The sequence below is a fragment of the Anastrepha obliqua genome, chromosome 3 (genome assembly GCF_027943255.1).
Source record: "Anastrepha obliqua isolate idAnaObli1 chromosome 3, idAnaObli1_1.0, whole genome shotgun sequence".
NCBI lineage: Eukaryota > Metazoa > Arthropoda > Insecta > Diptera > Tephritidae > Anastrepha > Anastrepha obliqua.
Window position 1 is genome coordinate 81,929,729 of NC_072894.1, and position 20,401 is coordinate 81,950,129.

At 35.1% G+C, this 20,401-nt stretch overlaps 1 protein-coding gene across 8 annotated transcripts in view; it reads left to right on the forward strand.

The window, feature by feature from the left end:
* LOC129240080 (solute carrier organic anion transporter family member 74D) overlaps positions 1–19,726 on the forward strand; it is a 149,582-nt gene extending 129,856 nt beyond the window's left edge. For all 8 annotated transcript variants that reach the window (XM_054875561.1, XM_054875557.1, XM_054875563.1 and 5 more), the window contains 7 exons: positions 9,504–11,231; positions 12,309–12,788; positions 12,862–13,225; positions 13,292–13,473; positions 15,816–15,977; positions 19,221–19,397; positions 19,471–19,726. In XM_054875561.1, coding sequence (XP_054731536.1) covers positions 9,926–11,231; positions 12,309–12,788; positions 12,862–13,225; positions 13,292–13,473; positions 15,816–15,977; positions 19,221–19,397; positions 19,471–19,640 — 2,841 coding nt within the window. In that variant the 5' untranslated portion in view covers positions 9,504–9,925 and the 3' untranslated portion in view covers positions 19,641–19,726. The remainder of the gene's footprint in view (positions 1–9,503; positions 11,232–12,308; positions 12,789–12,861; positions 13,226–13,291; positions 13,474–15,815; positions 15,978–19,220; positions 19,398–19,470) is intronic.
* Positions 19,727–20,401: the final 675 nt, after the last annotated feature.

The window sequence follows — 20,401 nt, forward strand, 5'->3', positions numbered from 1 at the left end:
TGAACCAAGATCTAAAAAACCACGTTGAGGATTTGTGGGAAAACAGCTCGTGGATTTTACACCATGATAACGCACCGTCGCCATAGCCGAATGTGAGAATGTATGTAGGTTCCAATATCGGTGAGAGACCAAAAATGAAGAAAACGTTTTTTCTAATAGCGGTCGCCCCTCGGCAGGCAATGGCAAATCTCCGAGTGTATTTCTGCCACGAAAAAGCTCCTCATAAAAAATATGTGCCGTTCGGAGACGACTTGAAGCTGTAGGTCCCTTCATTTGTGGAACAAAATCAATAGGAGGAGGAGTTCGGCCAAACACCTAAGAAAGGCGTACGCACCAATTATAAATACATATATACATATTATATAACGCACCGTTGCGAGGAGCCGTAATTGTTTGTGTATTTCTGACCAAGAATGGAACGAATACGATCGAACAGCCAACAAATTCCCGTGAGATGTTTCCCTGCAGTTTTTTTTTTCTGTTTGATCGAATCAAAAATCACTAGGTGGCGTAAGTGCTTGGCAGTGGGTGGGGTACTTTAAAGGCGATAATATCACTTTCGAGAAATAAACTTGTATTTTGAATTTTCTGAATATATTACGCGAACTTCTAGATCAAGGTGGTGTAGTTGCTGTGAAGAAATTTGTTGAAACAATTAAAATCTTTTATATAGCGTCAAAAGTTAGCGAGAAAAAAATTACCTCAAGATAATTTAATTTCTGTTAAGAATTTATTTCTAATATTTTTTAGCTTTTTCAGGTTAGTTTCTATATAACCGAAATATTATTTAAGCAAAATTCAAACATTGAACTTTTAAAAATATGACAGTAGCTAGAAATGTCAGAGCAGGACAATAAACTATCCCATTCGTATTGCATTAAAAGGGTATTCATCATATCAAAGTCACAAGCTACAAAGTAAAAAGATAGTATTTGATCAGGAACCGACGAGGGTATTTGGATGCTTATCACAAAACACTATAGAAGAAAAGCATTCAGAAATATTATACTAGATCTAGGATCCTTTCCAACTTGTTCATGAAACTTTTAACTTATATAGTATTAAATTACCCCGAAATCCCAAAAAACTTGCGTCTTCCTCTACACCGACATTCCATAAGAGCAGCGGGCGACACCTTTTTTTATATCTGTGTTAGGGTAGTCGGTATTAGCCCATAACATGTGACTTGCCCATCTCAGTCTGTTGATCATTATTATGATTATTACAAACGGGTAGTACAGTTTTTTGAGTTCATTATTGTAGCGCTTTCGCCATTCGCCTTTATTACATATCGCGCGAAAGAGTTTTCGCAGAATTCTCCTTTCAAAGATCAAGAGCCATACCATTTTTACATTAATTTTTGTATTTCATATATATCAAATATATTATACATAGATAAAGTAAAACTAAGTCACGATCACCATACGTGTTTTTAAAATATACACTGATTGATTAGGTATTAAGTCTGTTGTTTGTCTGTGTTTCAGCCATTTTTCTCTTTATATTTTTAATTATAAGCTTTCATATTATAATCATTAAATTCCATTTTTCAAGCCAAGCAAAACAGCCGATAGGAGCTGAGTATTTCGATGTTTATTAATTAGATGAAACATAATTTTAATTTTTTAAATTCACATTTCTTATAGCTAAGCTTAAATCATTTCTTGTGAAATTTAATTACAGTTTAAATGCATGCGATGAAATGAAAACACACATTTAAACGCGCATTTCAAAAACGCTGGCTTCAAGAAATAAAAAATGCAACGCCAATACAGCAAATCTTGTAAAGAACACATGCACACCATGGCGACCCTTGATAACGAAAATTTAATTATCAGTATCACGTACACACCCTTAGCATTCTGGCAAACAAAAATTCAAGCAGGTAATAACCCTATAGGAAAAACCTCCACTAATGAAACAATTCTCTGGCGCAGAATTACTACAATTTCTATGAGTGAGAACCACTTCGCTACTCATGGCACGAATAGTGGGATCTGTCTTTAGAGTACAATAGTGGCAAAGTCGAAAGTTGGACATATGTATAGTATTTCTTCGCCAATGTAGTAGCCGGGCAATGACTCAATCGCTGAGTTTAATGGGCCAAACGGAACGTAACCATGGGTTTACATAGGACAATGTTCTGAAGGCAATTGAAAGTATGTATTAGTTGTAAAAATAGAGAACGACAGTTATAAATACAATTCACTTTTAAGCAAGCGCTGTTAGTTTAGTGTCGTTTCGTGCAAATTGCTTGCTCTACTCCTTCGCTAATTACAAGAAAACGTCGCCGAATTGGTCAATATTGTCAAATCATTGTAAATGTATTAGTAAAAAAGAGCAAACGATTAGTAAAAAGTGTGAATGTATTGTTATTGTCTTTGCAAAACTGTCCCGTGTAAACGCCAAATAACGAAATGATTCAAACTGTCACTTGCGTCACAATTAAGACAGGAGTTTCGTAGCGCATTTATTAAAAGTGGTGGCACTAAACCAACAACAATGCTTTGTACGTTTGATTGTCACGGCAAAGTATTGGAAAAGTAGAAAACAAAAAACGAATTCGCCTTGTTTTATTCTGTGCTGACAGCCACATGGACACAGCGAAAGAAAAAAAAACACATCAGCTGATTTACCAACACCACCTTTAATAGATTCGCCTTGGTTCCTAGTCACGATAGTGCTTGCAGACTATTGCTATTTGAATATGAATATATATACGAATTTTCTGTACAAATACTTCCTAACATTTTTTATAATAATCAAAAATTTGTGCTAACGATTTTAATCATTATTCATCTTATATCAATATTATTCAGCAGTTTTCATATTCCACACTACCCTTTCACGCATTATAATAAATACATATATTTTTTAATTTAACAAAATGGTTTATTTGGTAGTTCAATATTTATTATTAAAATAATTCACACAAAACTTTCCCTAGCAGTTACTAATTGCGATAGGCCCCATAGTGGCAATTTGACAGTATTTTGCTAGTATGAAATAAACTGACACCGAAAACAAACAATAAAAACAAGAGAATAAACCTTAAAAAACTACTTATTTCAACGAAAAATGTATGCACATTCACACAAATTTTCCAATTTTTCTACAACTGATGCAGAACTAACAAATACATACATATATGATATAGTTTTATTCGTTCCAAGTACTCTAACACCAAATAATAGAAAAATTAGAAAGTAGAAAAATAATAGAAAACCTCGGTAAGCAATCGCAAACCTCCGAGTCTATTGCTGCCCTGAAAAAGCTCCTCATGAAAACTATTTTCCATTCGGAGTCGGCTTAAAACTGTAGATCCCTCCATTTATGCGAAAACATCAAGACACACACCACAAATAGTAGTAAAATCCAATTATAAGTATATAATAAATATATATATATATGTAAGTAAGAGAAAGCTCTTCCCCATCAACAGCATAAGCGGCGCCAGTTAACCTATGGTTTTGTTGCCCGTAGGCATAATTTGTCGGGTTTTGTAGATACTATGTTAGTTTGAAACTATCGAAAAATGGATGTGGAGTGTAGTAGATATCAATGCCGAAAAAGCACTAGTTGATTATAAGTGTAATTGTTTTATCGTTCTGCATTTATAGTCGAAAATTAAACTTTCAGCAGACTTTTAAAAATTGCGACAATAAGTGAAAATAAAAATTTTTTGTCATAAATTAAGAACCAATTTTTAACAGAATTTATTTCAACTTATGTGGTATGTAATGTTACTAGTTTAGTACTAGTTGATAATCATTTATTTTTAATATATACAATTTATACTTTTTTTGGCATGAATGTGTTAGCATTTGCACGCTGCGATTATGCTGAAATAATTTATTTATTTTTTTGCAATGCAACTAAATTAAAGTCCACATTATCTATCAAACGTAGCTCATAGCAGCTATCTCCTTACGACAAATGGGTCCTTTGTTCTTAAAAGATTAAGTTATATAACCCCCAGATGTTTAGATATGTGCAACATTGGACACCCGAATGCAGTAGAACTGCGTTTATCATAAAATAAATGCAACAAATTACGACAATTGCGTGCTGTTACAGCAATTGTTCTGCTCATATTCAATTTTTGCAACTGCACGTATTGCCTATCCGAACGACATCTTTACAGCTTTATTAATAAACTTTCCGATTCATCGCTTCGAGGAGAGACTTTAGGAATATTAGAGGCCAAACACGGTTTTGTGGCATAGTATTTTTATTAAAATATACGAAACCGGTAAAAAATTTCAGAAACATAAATTGCAAAAATACATATGTACATATGTATGTATGTATGTATATCCAATTATCTGAAGTAAAATTCTCAAAATTTGCAAGCTCACACTACTTAATTTGTATCAAACTCATCAAAATGTATTATTTTTGCTTTTCTCCGGCTTATTAAATATTCTTTACGTTACCAAAAATCGTCAATTTAGCATACGGCTGCCATTCACTCAGCGCTGTACCTTTTTACCCTGACATTGAATTCTCGTCTGAAAATTGCGTTTACTGGTATGGCTATGTAAATGTGTTCCTAATTGGGAAAACCCTGCAGGAAAATCCATTAGTACTGGTTTGCTTCTAGCGAATTTAGAATTCTGACTAGTTCGCGTTTCTTCTCTGTTCTAAATAGGTAAATACCCTAAGAAGTGCTAAATGCCTCGCTCGCTCTCACTATTCTCTTAAGTTGTACAACTTTTTTAGGTATGTATATTTTACTTAAACGTATGTTAACTTTTTAAGGAACTTTGTTTTAAGGTTAGAATAATTTAGAATAATTTTTTCAGTAATTTAATTTTTAAAAATTTTATCTCAAGGTAACTTCAATACCACAAGTCTAGTTGACAAATATAGTCTGATGAGTTAATAGAAAATGATGGCGAATACTTAATTGCCGTTTAGGTCGATTACATTTTTACCCATGTCGTCAAAAAAAATATTACAATAAAACTCAAATGAGACACAACAACTAAATGTATTCGGAAACAGGTCACATCTTTCAGATGGCATTTACATTTCGGCTTTGACTTTCGTACTCTGAAAAAAGCAAATTTTCCAGAATTTTTTCTGAGAAAACTTTTAAATTTATTGATCTAAAAATATTGTCACATATTATGTTATCTTTTAACTGTATTTAAAGACTTAGTGTTAGTAAAAATATTTATTTGGAAAAGAGCTACATCTGATCTCCGGGAGCTCCTCTTAAAAAGACGTTCCGCCGTGACCACTATATCTCTGAACTGGATCCTCTGAAATTAAAAAACCAAACAGATTTTGTTAAAGTAATGTTAAAGCTAGTAATAAATCGAACGAATAAGCAAAATAATTTGCCAATTTTGACCAAAATTTTGGCCTCGATATTAAATTTTCTTTGTGTATTCTTAAATATATGTACATTAAGAAAATAAAATAAAAAAATCGATTTTTTGAACATTTTAACTGTATATAACCCCTGAAGGCAGGTGTCTCTACTCGTACTATGAGTTTCCACCACAGTCGGTTCTATGTTACCTGCACCACCTGGGTTTATATCCGGCCAAAAATTGTCTTCCCACCAGAATTCCATAAAAGTGTATGGCAAATGCTTTGTGCTAGTACAACAACAACTGGCACCGTCTGTAGCTCGATAGTTCGCAATTGGCAGCATCGTGTTAGGTCGAAAATCATGCCACGTCAGATTTTCCCTGCAGGGTTTTGTGCGACAACCATACACATGCACATATTATATGCATACATTTAAATTATATACACACTAAAATTCATCTTATTATTGTTATTATTGTGGACTGCCGAATCTTATTTGTCGTTTTTTGCAAGCTGTATCAATATTGACGTTGAGACTGTGGCTGTGAATGACTGCACTGCACTGATAAAAAATTTGAGTAGGTATGTACTGTGACTTTTTTCTTTTGTGGTTTTTTTTTTTTGCTACGATTACAATTGCGTTTGTGCATTTTTTGGAACATTTCACAAAATTTAGTCAAAGTTTTGCCTTCGGTGCCACTGGACGTGTAGTGTGTGCAGCAATAATGCAATATTATCAAAAGCCCAAAATACAATTTAAAAAATTATTTTAAATATTGTTATCAACAACCGAAATCAACTGATAACAATTCAAGTCACCCCATTACCTACATTCGTAGCAAGCAATCAATTGGCACACCAATAAAACTATACACTCGTGCATATTTATATGTATATGAGCATATGTTTATAAGCGTGCATACTAGAAGCACACATACACGAATAAAAATAGTTGAAATTCAAGGCCACATTTGTATTGAAAGTGAAATCGCAGTGATAAAAAATAGCTGAAGCCTGGTGGTATAAAAAATGCAGTAAAATTATCGCAAATAAAATTGATAAATGTAATTTTAGTTGAAAACGAAAGTGAAATCCAATGGTATTGGTTCAAGTGCATGTAATAGTGCGCATACAATATGTTATATAAATAGTTAGTAGTAGAATAGATCCATTTATGTGTTTTTTATCACGATCTTGAATTAGTATTTGTTATCTATTGACCTTCAAATGGTTCATTTGCTCCATATTTTCTGCTATCTCTCCGTAATTGTAAAGCAATTTGGCGACTGCAATATTTCAGCGACTTAATTACGGTTTAATATATAGAATATACTTAAGTACTTGCAAACGAACGATGGAAACCGGAATCGGCACCAAAACTATACGTTTTCCTATTATTTTACATTCTGAAATCTTTATTGAGGCGCTGAGTTAGCTATGTGTTAAATCCATCTGCCCCATTAGACGAAAATCAGTATCTTAATACGAGTGACTAGGTATTTGAGGTCACACTTTTGTTGCCTTTCGATACATTCAACCTTCATATTCTTCTTTTTGTTACTAAAATCTAACTCAACATGAATTCTTATTCCGAACTGCCAGGGCATGACTTTTGTTTGAGTGCACTTTTGTTATGCGTAATTAAAAGTATAAAGTAGCAGGCCCATTTTTAACACATTTTTATAAAATCGTATTTCTTTCTATGATTGGTTTTTTTGTATCATATTTAGTAGTCTATAGTCTTAATAAAGTTATTTTGTTTTTCTGCAAATTATGGTTATTTGGAAAGTTGTCTTGATTGCATAGCCTATTTTGCCCAGTTTTAATGCGAAGTAACACAAATTCCGAATTTCGATGAGTTAACTCAACTTTCATTTGAAGTACCAGAATACAATATTTTATCAAATTCTTATAAATTCACCAAACTGCTTTAATTTTATTATGGTTAGGTGGATTATTTTGAGTGAGAGCTCAACATTAATATGTGATCTAAATGTATGTATGTATGAAGAAAAGAAAATCTGACATTTTTTTTTGGCAACAGTTTTTTTATTTGGTTAGAAAGAATTGTGAAGATTCACCAAAACTTTTGCCACACCACTTGAAATGTTTATGGCATGTACTGAAGCCTATTGTTCCTATCCTATTTCTATCGATTAGCATATTAATCATCATAATCAGTTAAGCGAGCCATGTACTGCCTTCTTCAAACCTCGAAAAAATTAAAGGGTACCGGGGGTCTAGCGTTCGAAAATTTAGGGTATTTTCAGGAACTTTTTTTACAATAAAATTAAAAATGATTTTTAAATTTCTTAGACTTTTTATTTAACTTCTTTTACATACAAAAAAGAATTTTTTTTTTTAATTTTAACAATTTAAAAATGGCGCTGAAGTTGACCATACCGAAAAATTGGACCTGGACGGTGTTGTCCATTTTGGCTCTTCTATTTATCTGAAACACAAAAACCAAAAAAAATGTTTAATCAGTATGACTGTAGCTATGTCCCGCTACTAGAATAAAAAAAATTGACAAAATGGCGCGGTTTTGAATTTGACACTCTAAAAATCGGATTTTTATCATTTTTTTAATCAAATGTATACGAAATAATTGAAATAATAATATGATTCTTTTACGAGCGATAGTCATCACAACAACATATTAAAATTTCAGACGGTTAGTTTGAATAGTTTTTTGTTTTTCTTAATAACACCAGGAGCGTGCGGTCGGCTCTCTACCTTGTTAATGGACTGTAGAAGCTATAATATTGGGAATTTCCGCATGAAAACAGTACATTGTTAAGATACCATACTTTCGAAATATCGAAAAGACAAAAAAACGAATTTTTGATTTTTCTAGACCATCCCCTTAAAAAAATAGTTCTCGTACCTTTGAATTTTATTATCGTTTCCCGTGGTTGGGATATCAAAGCACATAATAAAAAAAATTTGGCAGTTCGAGATCGAAAGTTTTTTTAGTTTTGTTGCCTGGTGTTATTATTTGCACTATCTCAAAAGCTATATTATGTCTATGTCCGTTTTAATCAAAACGGCGCTTTAGGGCTACTTGAGGAGTGTCAGACTGGCACTTCAACCATTTCACCTACCTTTCAGCGTCTATTATATGGGACAAAAAACCTAAACAACCAAAAAGGTGCAGTCCCAACCCGTTCTGCTACCTCAACTCATCTAGCGTACGAGTAATTCTGTACACAAAATCCAATTGGAAAAATTCAAATAGACACCAAATCGGAACAATTGGATTACAGTAATGTTATTTGTGCTTTGGGAACTATAAAATTTATTATGTGGGCGGTGGATACACCCATTTTCAAAATTTACAAAGTTTGAAAATTTGTTCTGTATTTTTTACTGAAATGGATATAAGTATTACACATAGCTTTTCACACGAAATTTTTGTATCAACATTCCAGTTAATTCTGTGGGCTAAATACCAATTCATATTATTTTATTCTTTTTTCATATAGAAACGCGAATTTTAAGCCGTTTAAAGCTTGCACTTATTGTAAGCCCTATGACTTCTTACCCAGAAGTTTTCTAGAAATTGAAATTAATAAAGTCAAAATTTAGATGCAAAATTGTTGAGTTTTTCTAAATTTGGTGTAAAGTTTGAAAATTTTATTTATACAAGTAAGGTTGGGTTAAGCTATGAACAGTATTTTTTTTTAATGAAAATAAAAAATCCAGCTATTAAAATGCATATTTTTGTTGGCGAAATATTTAGTTTTTCTTCAAGAATATTCAAGGATAAATGTTCAAATTCATTTTGTGTAAATTTTGGTGCAGCATTTTTACTCAATAGCCACGACTGTGAATAAGGTGGATGGTTTAACAGTGGGATGTTGTACTTGGCTGGAAAGGTAATAGGGAAAGAGCAGCGGATTATGTGAATATTGAGCGTCGGAACATAGTGGTTTTTCGGGAAATGTGGACGTAGATGAGTGCACGAGGAATCGACATCGAGCACACAACCAAGTTCCTTATTTTCTGATTCTATTGGCGAAAAGATCAGGATGTTGTAAGAATATGCTTTGATAGAACTGGGGAAATGTATCGAATAAACTCTAAATCTAACTTTACCTTGTTGAATTAAATTTATATTATATTTATATTATGTACCACTTAATTAAAATATCTAACCATTTTTAACTTTATCTTTCCAGACACTGCCATATAAAAACTAGCAACTTCAAATTCTACAAACCTTCAACTTTACAGCTACCTCGATAAGATACAAAATATTATAAATAACTGTTTCTGCCGAATAAAAAATACTGCCAGACGCACGGCAAAGCCACTAACAAACGTAACAAACAACACAAACGATATACAGAAGTATCAACAATAAGCAAATAGAGTTGTGCTGCAGGTACCTTAGTGCCATTAACACTACTTTGAAATTGTAAGCGCATATAGAAAAATGTAGTAATATCATAGAAAATTCCATTCGCATACGACACCCATAGCAAGGCTCAACTTTCAGTAGGAACCCTTGCAGTAAAAAGCACCCCTGCCTACTCTTATTCCGTGCTCACTTTCTTCAGACCAACCATCACCATCGCCATCACCATCACCACGATTTAATATGAATCCATCATCCTATGCTAATGATGTCGATTCCACGGCAAATCCACAAATGAAAAAATTCCAATCACCACAACGCCAAATAAAAGATAGCCCAACAGTAAATATCCCAGTGATTACGCCCAACGTGACCTTAACAAATGGACGTTCAGAAAATGGGTACAAACACCATGGGACCAATGGTGATGCCTCTCTGAATGGAACACCATTGCATAATGGTCATGGCAATGTCATCGCTATAAATAGTTATCAGAATGGTACACGTCGTGACTCTACTCAAGCCTGGACACCACTACTGGCTAATACCAATGGCACGGGTAGCACTGCTCTAATTAATGGCAATGGCAGTGCCACTGTTGATGGCAACACAATTGGTAGTGAGAACGTAATGGTAAGTGAAGCTGGTAATGTGGTTGACCAGGAGCCGAATGAAGCCCTAGCTGATGCCACAACTGTGATATATGCCACATCGACGAGCAACAACAACGAGTGGAAGGATGCCGAAAAAATAAATAATCTCAAAAACGGTCTACTTCATTGTCCAGTCAATCGCCAGGGCAACAATAATGGTTCGCTTATGAACGGCAAGAATGGCATTGGCCTAGGCGTATCAGACAAATACGACGAACAAGACCCGCTTACCGGTCTATACACACAGAAGCATACTCGGCCGCGTGAGCCAGATGAGTCAGACTCAGATTCCGAGCTAAGTAATATCGATCGGCAAGCTCCAGGTTGTGGTCTGTTCGGCTGTCGGCCAAAATGGGCACGTAACTTCGCTTCCACCAATGTTTTTATGGTCGTTTTTTTGCTCGCCTACATCCTGCAGGGCATGTATATGACATATTTCGTGTCAGTGATCACAACCATAGAGAAACTATTTCAGATCAAATCCAAAACAACGGGTTTTTTGCTAAGCGCTAGTGAGATGGGTCAAATTAGTACTGCTATGCTGCTAACCTACTTCGCTGGACGTGGCCATCGGCCACGCTGGATTGCTTGTGGCATGGTGTTATTCTCCATCGCAGCCTTTGCTTGCGCATTGCCACACTTTATATTCGGTAAACAACTGATGCAATCTCTCGACACATTAAGCAATGGCGGTAATGGTGCTAATGCGGCGTTGCGCTCCTTAAATAGACAAATGTTGTATGGCAGTTATGGACTGCATGGAATTAATGATACAGTAAATGCAACAAGTGGGAATGTTTTGGAGGGAAGCATAAGTGCGTTGTTAACTACTGTAAAAAGACCACATGATATGAATCTGTGCATACCGGGACAGAATGCGACAAATTCCAATTCGGGTAAGTATCCTTTATATATTCGCAAAACCAAAACGCAACAGAAATTCAACCTACAGAAAACTCACTTTATGAAAAAAAATTTTAAAGGACCCCTAAAATGTTACTTATACTAAATTCATAAATGTATGAAAGTATTCAGAATTTGTCTTCATTATGAGATTATTTGAGACACATATGGTGTAAGAATGCCGCTGTGAACTTATATCGAATGTCCGCCCGCCCGAAAATTCGGGAAAATTACTATATCCCAATATACATTCATAAATGCCTCGAAAGAATGTTATTGTGAATTTTTTTAAGCTTCCTATAAAGGCCTAAAAGTCCACCATCCTTAGAAGATGGTGTATAAACACGGGTATTTCACTTTATAGATTTATATGCACCTGTAGAAAGTTCTTAGAAACATTTAAGTAGGAAACAGTTTCCTATATCAGTAGTGACCTGATTCTAAAGAATACGCTTGGCATTTAATTTGTAATCTACTTTGGAATAAAACATTTTATAAAGGCACGTCAACTGAAATTTTGGCGTCTGCAAAAAAAGCGTCTAAGACGGTCCGTTACACATCGGCTCTAAATTATAAAGTATTCCCGCGATTCCTTACTTCTCATCCTTAAGAAAATGAAAAAGCTCGAACTCCTGATAATAAAAGGTAGACCAAACTGTTCATATAGGGTCTCACTCACTGGAGAACTCACTGAGGTTATTTGCTCGGTGTTCCGCACAACATTTTTTTCAGGAGCTATAAATATGTACTTCAGATTTCGGGAAAGCACTTCTTCAAAGAACTGTTGCAGTCTACTTCAGCCGGTAGCAGGTACTTCAGCCGGTTTAATCTAGCTTGACTTACCTTAATACAAAATAAAAAAGGGCTTATGGCAAGCTATTGACGAACACTTATGCAGAATTTTTCCAAAGGTATGGTACATGCCAATTTTGAGAGTATTTTCAAGTAGCATAAATTTCTGGTGATCTCTTGGCAAAAGGCTGTGTTTATAGATTAATGAAAGCACTAGTTTCCAACAAGTATTTGACTCATTTTAACCAAGTTTACTTTAATCCTCCATTTCTCCCCAGAATGCGACGAAAATCAAAAATTGGAACAAGCTTCACACTCTAAAATTACCGTTATTGTGCTGTGCATCTTTTTTGCTAGTCTCCTGAGCTCCGGTATTGGACAGACGGCCGTGGCAACACTGGGCATACCGTACATAGACGATAATGTGGCTAGCAAACAATCACCAATGTATATGGCCATAACGATTGGTGTGCGCATTTTGGGACCTGCTTCTGGTTTTATAGTGGGTTCGTTCTGCACACGATGGTACGTAAATTTTTCAAATCCGGGTTTCGACCCAAGCGATCCGCGTTGGATTGGTGCTTGGTGGCTGGGTCCAGTTGTAATTGGTAGCTTAATGATGCTATCATCCATCGCAATGTTCTCATTCCCAAAGCAACTGCGCGGTAAAAGAAAAACCAATGCAGGCGAGGCCAAAGAAGAAGGTGCCGAAGAGGCTGTAGCAACTACAGAGGTAGATGAAAAACCAAAATTGAGAGGTCAGCCATTTCCATTTGAAGTAATAATAAATATTCATGATTTAAAATTATTATCTCCCATTTTCTATCAAAGATTTCCCAAAAACGGTACGCCGTCAACTAAGCAACGACATTCTAATGTTCCGTACCGCTTCGTGCGTCTTCCATCTACTGCCGATTGCAGGGCTCTATACTTTTCTACCAAAATACCTCGAAACACAGTTCCGTTTGACCTCCTACGATGCCAACATGATTGCCGCCTTTTGTGGCATACTTGTCATGGGTGTGGGCATTGTTATATCCGGCTTGGTTATATTAAAATTAAAGCCGTCGGCGCGAGCAGTAGCCGCTTGGATTGCATTTACAGCGCTCTTTTATGCAGCAGGCATGGTCGTACTGATGTTTGTAGGATGTAGCATGAGCGACTTTGCCGGATACAAGACTGGCACGAGCAATAAGTGAGTACTAAGCAATATAAGCCTTGAAATTTACGAGTTTGCCTAAAATATTTAACCAAATTACAGCTCGGCCATGATCGAAGCAGCATGTGACCTCAATTGTTCTTGTGATAAAGAGAATTTCGCGCCCATTTGTGGTGCGGATGGACGTATATACATATCCACCTGTCATGCTGGATGTGGAGCAACTTCGATGCGTGAAAGCGATAATCGCACCGTATTCAGTAACTGTACATGCATTCCAGATTGTAAGTTTGAATATGTTATTTATTCACTCAATTTACACAGACGTTCTACCTGACTGCCCATAGCGCATTGTAGACTACAAATGTAGATACCAATAACATTTTAGTATCATAATCGCCTTTAATATAATATATAATATAAGAGATGTCATAGCATATATTTGTAAGAAGTACTATCATTATAACTATATATGTACATCGAACCTACATTGACATGCATACACATGTATCTAACATTTTAAAACAACCCACTCAGTTACACTCGTGAACAAATGCAAAAATTTGATGTTACATGGAATTTATCTACTTTTAGGTACATAAAACAAAAATTAGAAAACTAACTAAAATTTTGCTCTTGTCATCCCGACAAAAAAGCCTGTTTTACTAGCTACTTATATGTAAATATATTTACTAGGCTGGTCCAAAAAACATTTTTTTCTTGATGCTACCCACAAAATTTGTTCTATGGTGAAAAAAATGAGACCCCTATTTTAACTTGTTTTCTTTTTATTATTATTCATCCGTAATGGTTTGAAGATTATAATTGAATTCCCATAGGAAAAATGCATTTCTTCATAAATTTGATATAAAATATAATATATACAGATCGATATTATTTAATCTTCCTTTTAATTTCCCTTCACAATTTCCCTACCCTATGATCTGGTTAAAGTAGTTTAAACTTTTTTTATTACGACGCTAAAAAAATAAAATTTCGACGAAAAATAATAAAACTAAGTTTTTAAGTGTCAACAATAAATAATTTAAACAATTATTAAAAATTTCTTGAGCCAAAAATAAAACAAACATATTGCTTAGATTTAGGGAAAGTGGAGGAACCGAGGAGTAGGAGTTGAGTTCTGAGTGAACTCATTTACGTGTTTATTTATTTGAGCTGTATAGCTCACAAGGTTTGTCAGCACACATCTGTGTGGTATGGCTAAGCACCTTTTTGTAAATGTATTGGAAGAGCTTGTTGATGCGACGCGTTGGAGCACTTGGTATGCCTGTAGTATGCACAGAGTGTACGCTTTAAGCATTGAGTAGGTAATTACTTATGTTATCTTAAGTTATTACTTACTAAATGCTTTAAGTTTACCATTTAATAAGTTGCGATCTGCTCGGGAAATGAAATGATAAACAAAAACGCAACTTGCTGCATACTTACAGGCGGTAACAGGCGGTTAAACGCAAGGTAACACATGTTTATACATTTAAATTTTTTCTTTATTTTTTACCATTTTTTAAACTTTGCAATTTTTCATAGTCTCTATCAAAAATAGTTCAAATTATTATATAAGTTGTTTTTTTTTAATAAAATATGGGTATCATTTTTTAGACAATTATGAAGAAAAATTTAAAGAGGATAACCAAATTTACGAAGAAGTGTGTTTTTCAAAGCGTTGGTTATACGGGTAAATATAGTATTAAAAAAAGAAATAATGCAAAATTCGTGTCTCCTTTTTTTACTATAGAACAAATTTAGAGGATAGCATTAACAAAACAAAAAACTGTTTGGACCAACCTAATATATGCATGCATACATTTATACATATTATTAAAAAGAATAAGAGTTCCCACTATCCGTATAATACGATTTCTCATTTCATCTTACGAATGATGTGATTTTCACACACAACAAAAAGGAGGTCATACAACTCCAAGAAGACTAAACAGTTGAATTGTTTCCTGGTTTGTGTACTAAGGTGCACTATCCTGCTGAAACATAGCTTTAAATGGCAAAACAGTTGGTACCATAGCCCTGTAGCATTTATTGTTGATCAAAATAGCACTTCCCGCTGAAATTTCGAAAAAAAATTATCCAATGATGCCACCGACCAAAGATCTGTTTCTGTGTAAATGCATTTGCTTCACAGCAATCACATGCCGGTTTTCTGATCCATAGATGTAATTTTTTAATTGACCTAGCTGCTGATAGACAACACTCATTAGAAAACAGAGTTTTTCGCTAAATTTGATATCTACTTCGGACTTCTCGGAGGCGATAACGAAGCAGGGAAGGTTTGAAGTATTTAAAAAAGTTCGACATGTATTGCATGTAACAGTATACTAATTATAAATTCGTTTACTTATTTACAACCATTCAACAATATACGGAAGCACATTCTTATACATAGAAACATCCACACTTTTACTTGCATTGCTTTACATGTATTTCATTAACTTTTGCATTTCATTTGTTTTTTCATATAAATTATTTATTTGCCCATTTCCTCGAGTCACTGTCACATAACCTACCCCATTTTTCTTCTCTTCTCTTCTTTCTTCTCCCCCTCCCCCAAACCAACTTTCTGTTGCGTGCGCGTGTTTATCTGTACTTACAGCTTTAAGGGACCCTCAACCGTACCAAGCGGTCAACGGATACTGTGATAGCAATTGCAAGAATTTCGTGTTCTTCATTTTAATATTTGCCGTTTGTGTGTTTATGCATTCGACGCAAGAGGTGGGCAGCATGTTACTGGTGATGCGATGCACCCATCCAAAAGGTTTGTGGAAAAAATTTATACAAATGTATTTCATAGATTATTCAATCTAAAGCAATTTTACTTTACTATTCTATTTTTTTTTTAACATGTTTATTTCCCGTACTCTTCATTCATTTTGTAGTTATCGAGCAAGTGTTCAACCACAACTTCGATTAGGGCATTGATTTTTTCTGCGTGCATTCAATATTGTGGAAAAACAGTACTTTCTTCCTTCAATTTTTTTGTGAAAGTAGTCCAATAACTCACTTTAGTAGTGTCCAGTGATCGTTCTTCCTTTTTCTAAAAAATCCATGAGAATGACGCCGTTCCCAAAGAATCATCGCCAAGACCTTGTCGATCGATGGCATTGTCTTCGCCTTCTTTGCAGCAGATTCACCGGAAGAAATTCATTGTTTTGATTGTTGCTTAGTTTCTGGTGTGTAATAATGAATCCAGGTTGCATCAACGGTAACAACACGGCGCAAATATACCTTCGGATCTCGCTTAAATTGCTCCAAACACTACTTCGAAGTTAAACACCGCATCCGCTTGTTGTCCACCGTGAGCAATCGCGACACCCATCGTGCCGACAAATTTTTCATTGCCAAATTATCATGTAAAATATTAATTACAGTTCCGGTCGACACACCTATGACCTCTATTCCTTCGCGCATTTTCGTTCGTCGATCAGCGAGAATCTTGTCGTTGACTTTTTGAATGATTTCCTCTATAACCCCCACCTGCCGGTCGCTCCTCATCAAAAACGGTTGTTCGCCCACGTTTAAATTCGTTGAACCAATATCTAATTGCGGTCATAAATTGCGAGCCGTCCCCATTGGCAGCATCCTACTTTGCTTTTATCTCCTAGAATTTTTTCCCATCTAAAAACAAAAAACCAATTACCGAACGATACTGTTTTTTTTTCATCTTAGTGAAAATCACGAAACACGTCTTACTCGAATAGCTGCCAAATCCAAACTAGCCTATCAATCAGTCTGAAATTTGTTTTGCCGTCGTTTGATAGATGGCAACACACGATGCTATCACCAACTTCCCTCAGGAACAGGTCTTTATTGAACCACCCTCATATATTTTACCTTAGTCATTGTCAAGTTAGAGTCGTATTTTTTGCTTAGAGCCAGCTCTAAAGTTGAAGTGACGCAAAACTCTAACTAAAACTGCAACCAAAACTGTCAAATTAAAGGAAATTTCAATTCCTGTGTGTGTTCGGTACGTTCATTGGGAAAAAGTAGTCCAAAGTTGGACTGATCGAATGAACCATGTAACTCATAGCCGCGGAGGACATAAAATATAATAAAATAAATAATTCCAACAATACCCAAGCTCTTAAAAAACACGCGACACATGACTATGTCACTTTGAATTTGATCCGATTGCTTGCTGAAGCTTTTACATTCGCGCCTTATGGACACCTTCAGTAAATTCATATTTTACAGAGGCGGGTATAAGCGAGCATAATCCCTACATCAATACACATAAAGCTATTTATTCTCCCATATCCTGTTTTTTAATAATTTGTCGTCAACTCAGCATCTATTATTTAAAAATAAAATTACAAAATCAGCGTAATAATTTTAACCTTATGCATCATTTCAGAATTGTACCAATTCTCACTTCACAATAAACTGGAAAACAAAAGAAGGGCACTTTAAAAATGTATTATTATTATTTTTATTATTAAATAAAATTATTGCTGTTGTTATTATTATTATTTATTGGCCTCGTACCTATTAGCCTTTTACTCGTATATTAGAGTACAATATGAAAACTAATTGGAAATGATGCGGCACTAGCTGCTTGTGTTTTTAGCTTTCATTGTTATTTAAATTAAATGTGTATGTTAACACATGAGCTAAAAAGTCACAATTTTCCCCTACCAAATATTAATCCACAAACTCTCTCACTTTCACCCAGTCCAAAGTACTTAGGGGTAATTCTGGACTCTTAGGGGCAGCTGAAAATTAAATATTGAAACGTATGCTAGGAAGAAGATGGGTCCTTCAAACTAAGTATACATTATTGATAAACATGAAATGACGGGACGCTTAGAGACTCACGGCAGTCATAACTGGCATAACATGCGGCCAAAATAGACATCCCTCACAACACACACTGTCACAGTTGGAAATAACCAGAAAAAAGGAAACGGTTTTGCATATCTTCTGTGAATGCTCTGCCTTATGGAAGGGAGTCTCGAACAACTTGCTGGTTTAGAAGTCAACAACCTATTAAGGTTCTTCAACAGCACAGACTGATTATAGTCAAGCTGTAAATAACATTAAACAAGTTGGTAGCGAGGATGTGGCAACAAAATGGGGCTAAAGCGCTAGTTGGATTCTGGATGAATCACCACTTCAACCCACCAACGAAGCCGGGTCTAACAAAGAAAGCACATTTTTTGTTCAAAATTAGCTTTATTCATCAACGTACAATAATTTTCATCAAGAACAGCGAAATTTCTTACCAGTAAGCATTTTTTTTTTTTTGTAGGTCTGCGAACTGCCAGTAGTCGCTGGGAGCCAAATCTGGCGAATACGGTGGATGTGGGAGCAAATCGATGTTCAATTCATGTAGTTTTGCCATTGTTTTGATTGACTTGTGACACGGTGAGCTGCCTTGGTTTTCGGTCAACAGTGAGCGAACGCGGCACCCACTTTGAACAGAGCTTTCTCATAGTCAACTGCTCATGCAATATAAAGCCAACGCGTTCTTTGGATATCTTTACGATGTCAGCTAACTCACGCAACTTCACTTTTCGATCATTCAAAACGATTTTGTGGGGTTTTTTTATGTTTTCTGGTGTTACTGCCTCATTTGCCTCCAATACGTTGTGCATCATCGGTGCTGCTACGACCACGTTTGAAGTCAGCAAAGCATCGTTTAATGGTTGTTTCTGATAGAGCGGAGTCTCCATAACACTTTTCTAGTCATTGCTTCACTTGAACGGTATTTTTCTCCATAAAGCAGCAGTGTACAATTAAAACACAAAATTCTTGTTGATGTTATTTGGTTTTGAAAATGACAAAAATAGCGTCACTCTTAGCGCAATAACTCACGAACTAATGAATAGAATATCATGATATTTTAACAGCTGTCTCTTTAAGGCTAGTACTAACTGAAAAGGAGGTGAATGCAATAAAACTAGTGCCATCTATGTGTTGGCCCGGGACTTTTCAGCCCATATGTTATATCGACTTAATGCTCAATTAAATATAACAAAATTTATTTTATTTGAATACACAGATAAAGCCATGGCTATGGGCATCATACAATCAGCTATTGGTCTATTCGGTAATGTTCCTTGTCCGATTATTTATGGCGCCGTTGTCGATTCGGCGTGTCTCATTTGGAAGACGGTGTGCGGCAAGCATGGAGCCTGTTCCCTGTACGATGCTGATACGTTTAGACATTACTTTTTGGGTAAGAATATGTTTGGATTTACTCTTATGTATGTAATTATAAATATATATATATATATTTTTTTTTTTTGCAGGCATAACCGCCGGCATAATGTTTTTAGCATTCATAATGGACTTGGTTGTGTGGAGTAAAGCACATCGTATTGATATCACACCAGAGGACAACGATGAATCGCACGGTAAACAGACCGCCGCTGAAACGGAGTGCAAAACGTCGATGGTAGCGCCAGATACAAGCGTTTGAACGGCATTTTCTCAAGAAGGGTCGTCATTAGTAGCTGGAAAGAACAAAATCAAAATTTAAAAACAGTGCGAACCCTTGTTTGAATGTTAAGTTGGCCATGTTTGTTTTTTTCTTTTGCTTTAACACAATGCTATAGCGGTAGTTAGATGACACACGCCTAATGGAACGGATACATGTGGAATTGAAGAAAAACAAACGTACACAAATGCTTTGATGGATTTTAGCGAAGGAATGCGATCTAGCATTCATTGTTGATAGTTGATTTATTGGTTAGTTTAGTTAAAGTTTAGTTAATGAAATCATAGTTTTAGACAGCAAAAAGAGCGTGACGGTGGAATACTAACGAAATGCACAAGGATTGCACGCATGATAATTGTGGATAAATTAAAACAGAAAAATGTGCGAATTCTAGAATAAAAAAAATTATATTAAATATTTACATATATATGTATATACATTTGAAATAAGTCCGTATATATTCATTCATAAGTATATATACATATGTACATGTACGTATGTACGTGTACGCCAATGGCAGATTAATGAAAAGGACATTGGTGGTAATTTTACAGAAGTCCTGGTTATGTGGTACAATTAACCACGTAATACTTATGACAGTAAGTTTTTTTCAACAAATACTTCAAATTAACAAATTTTGTTACCGATTTTCGCCATAAAGGATACCTGCTAAAATTATCAATTATATTTTTAGCTAAAGAAGATCGATGGCATCATTTTAGGGAAAACCATAAATAATGCTA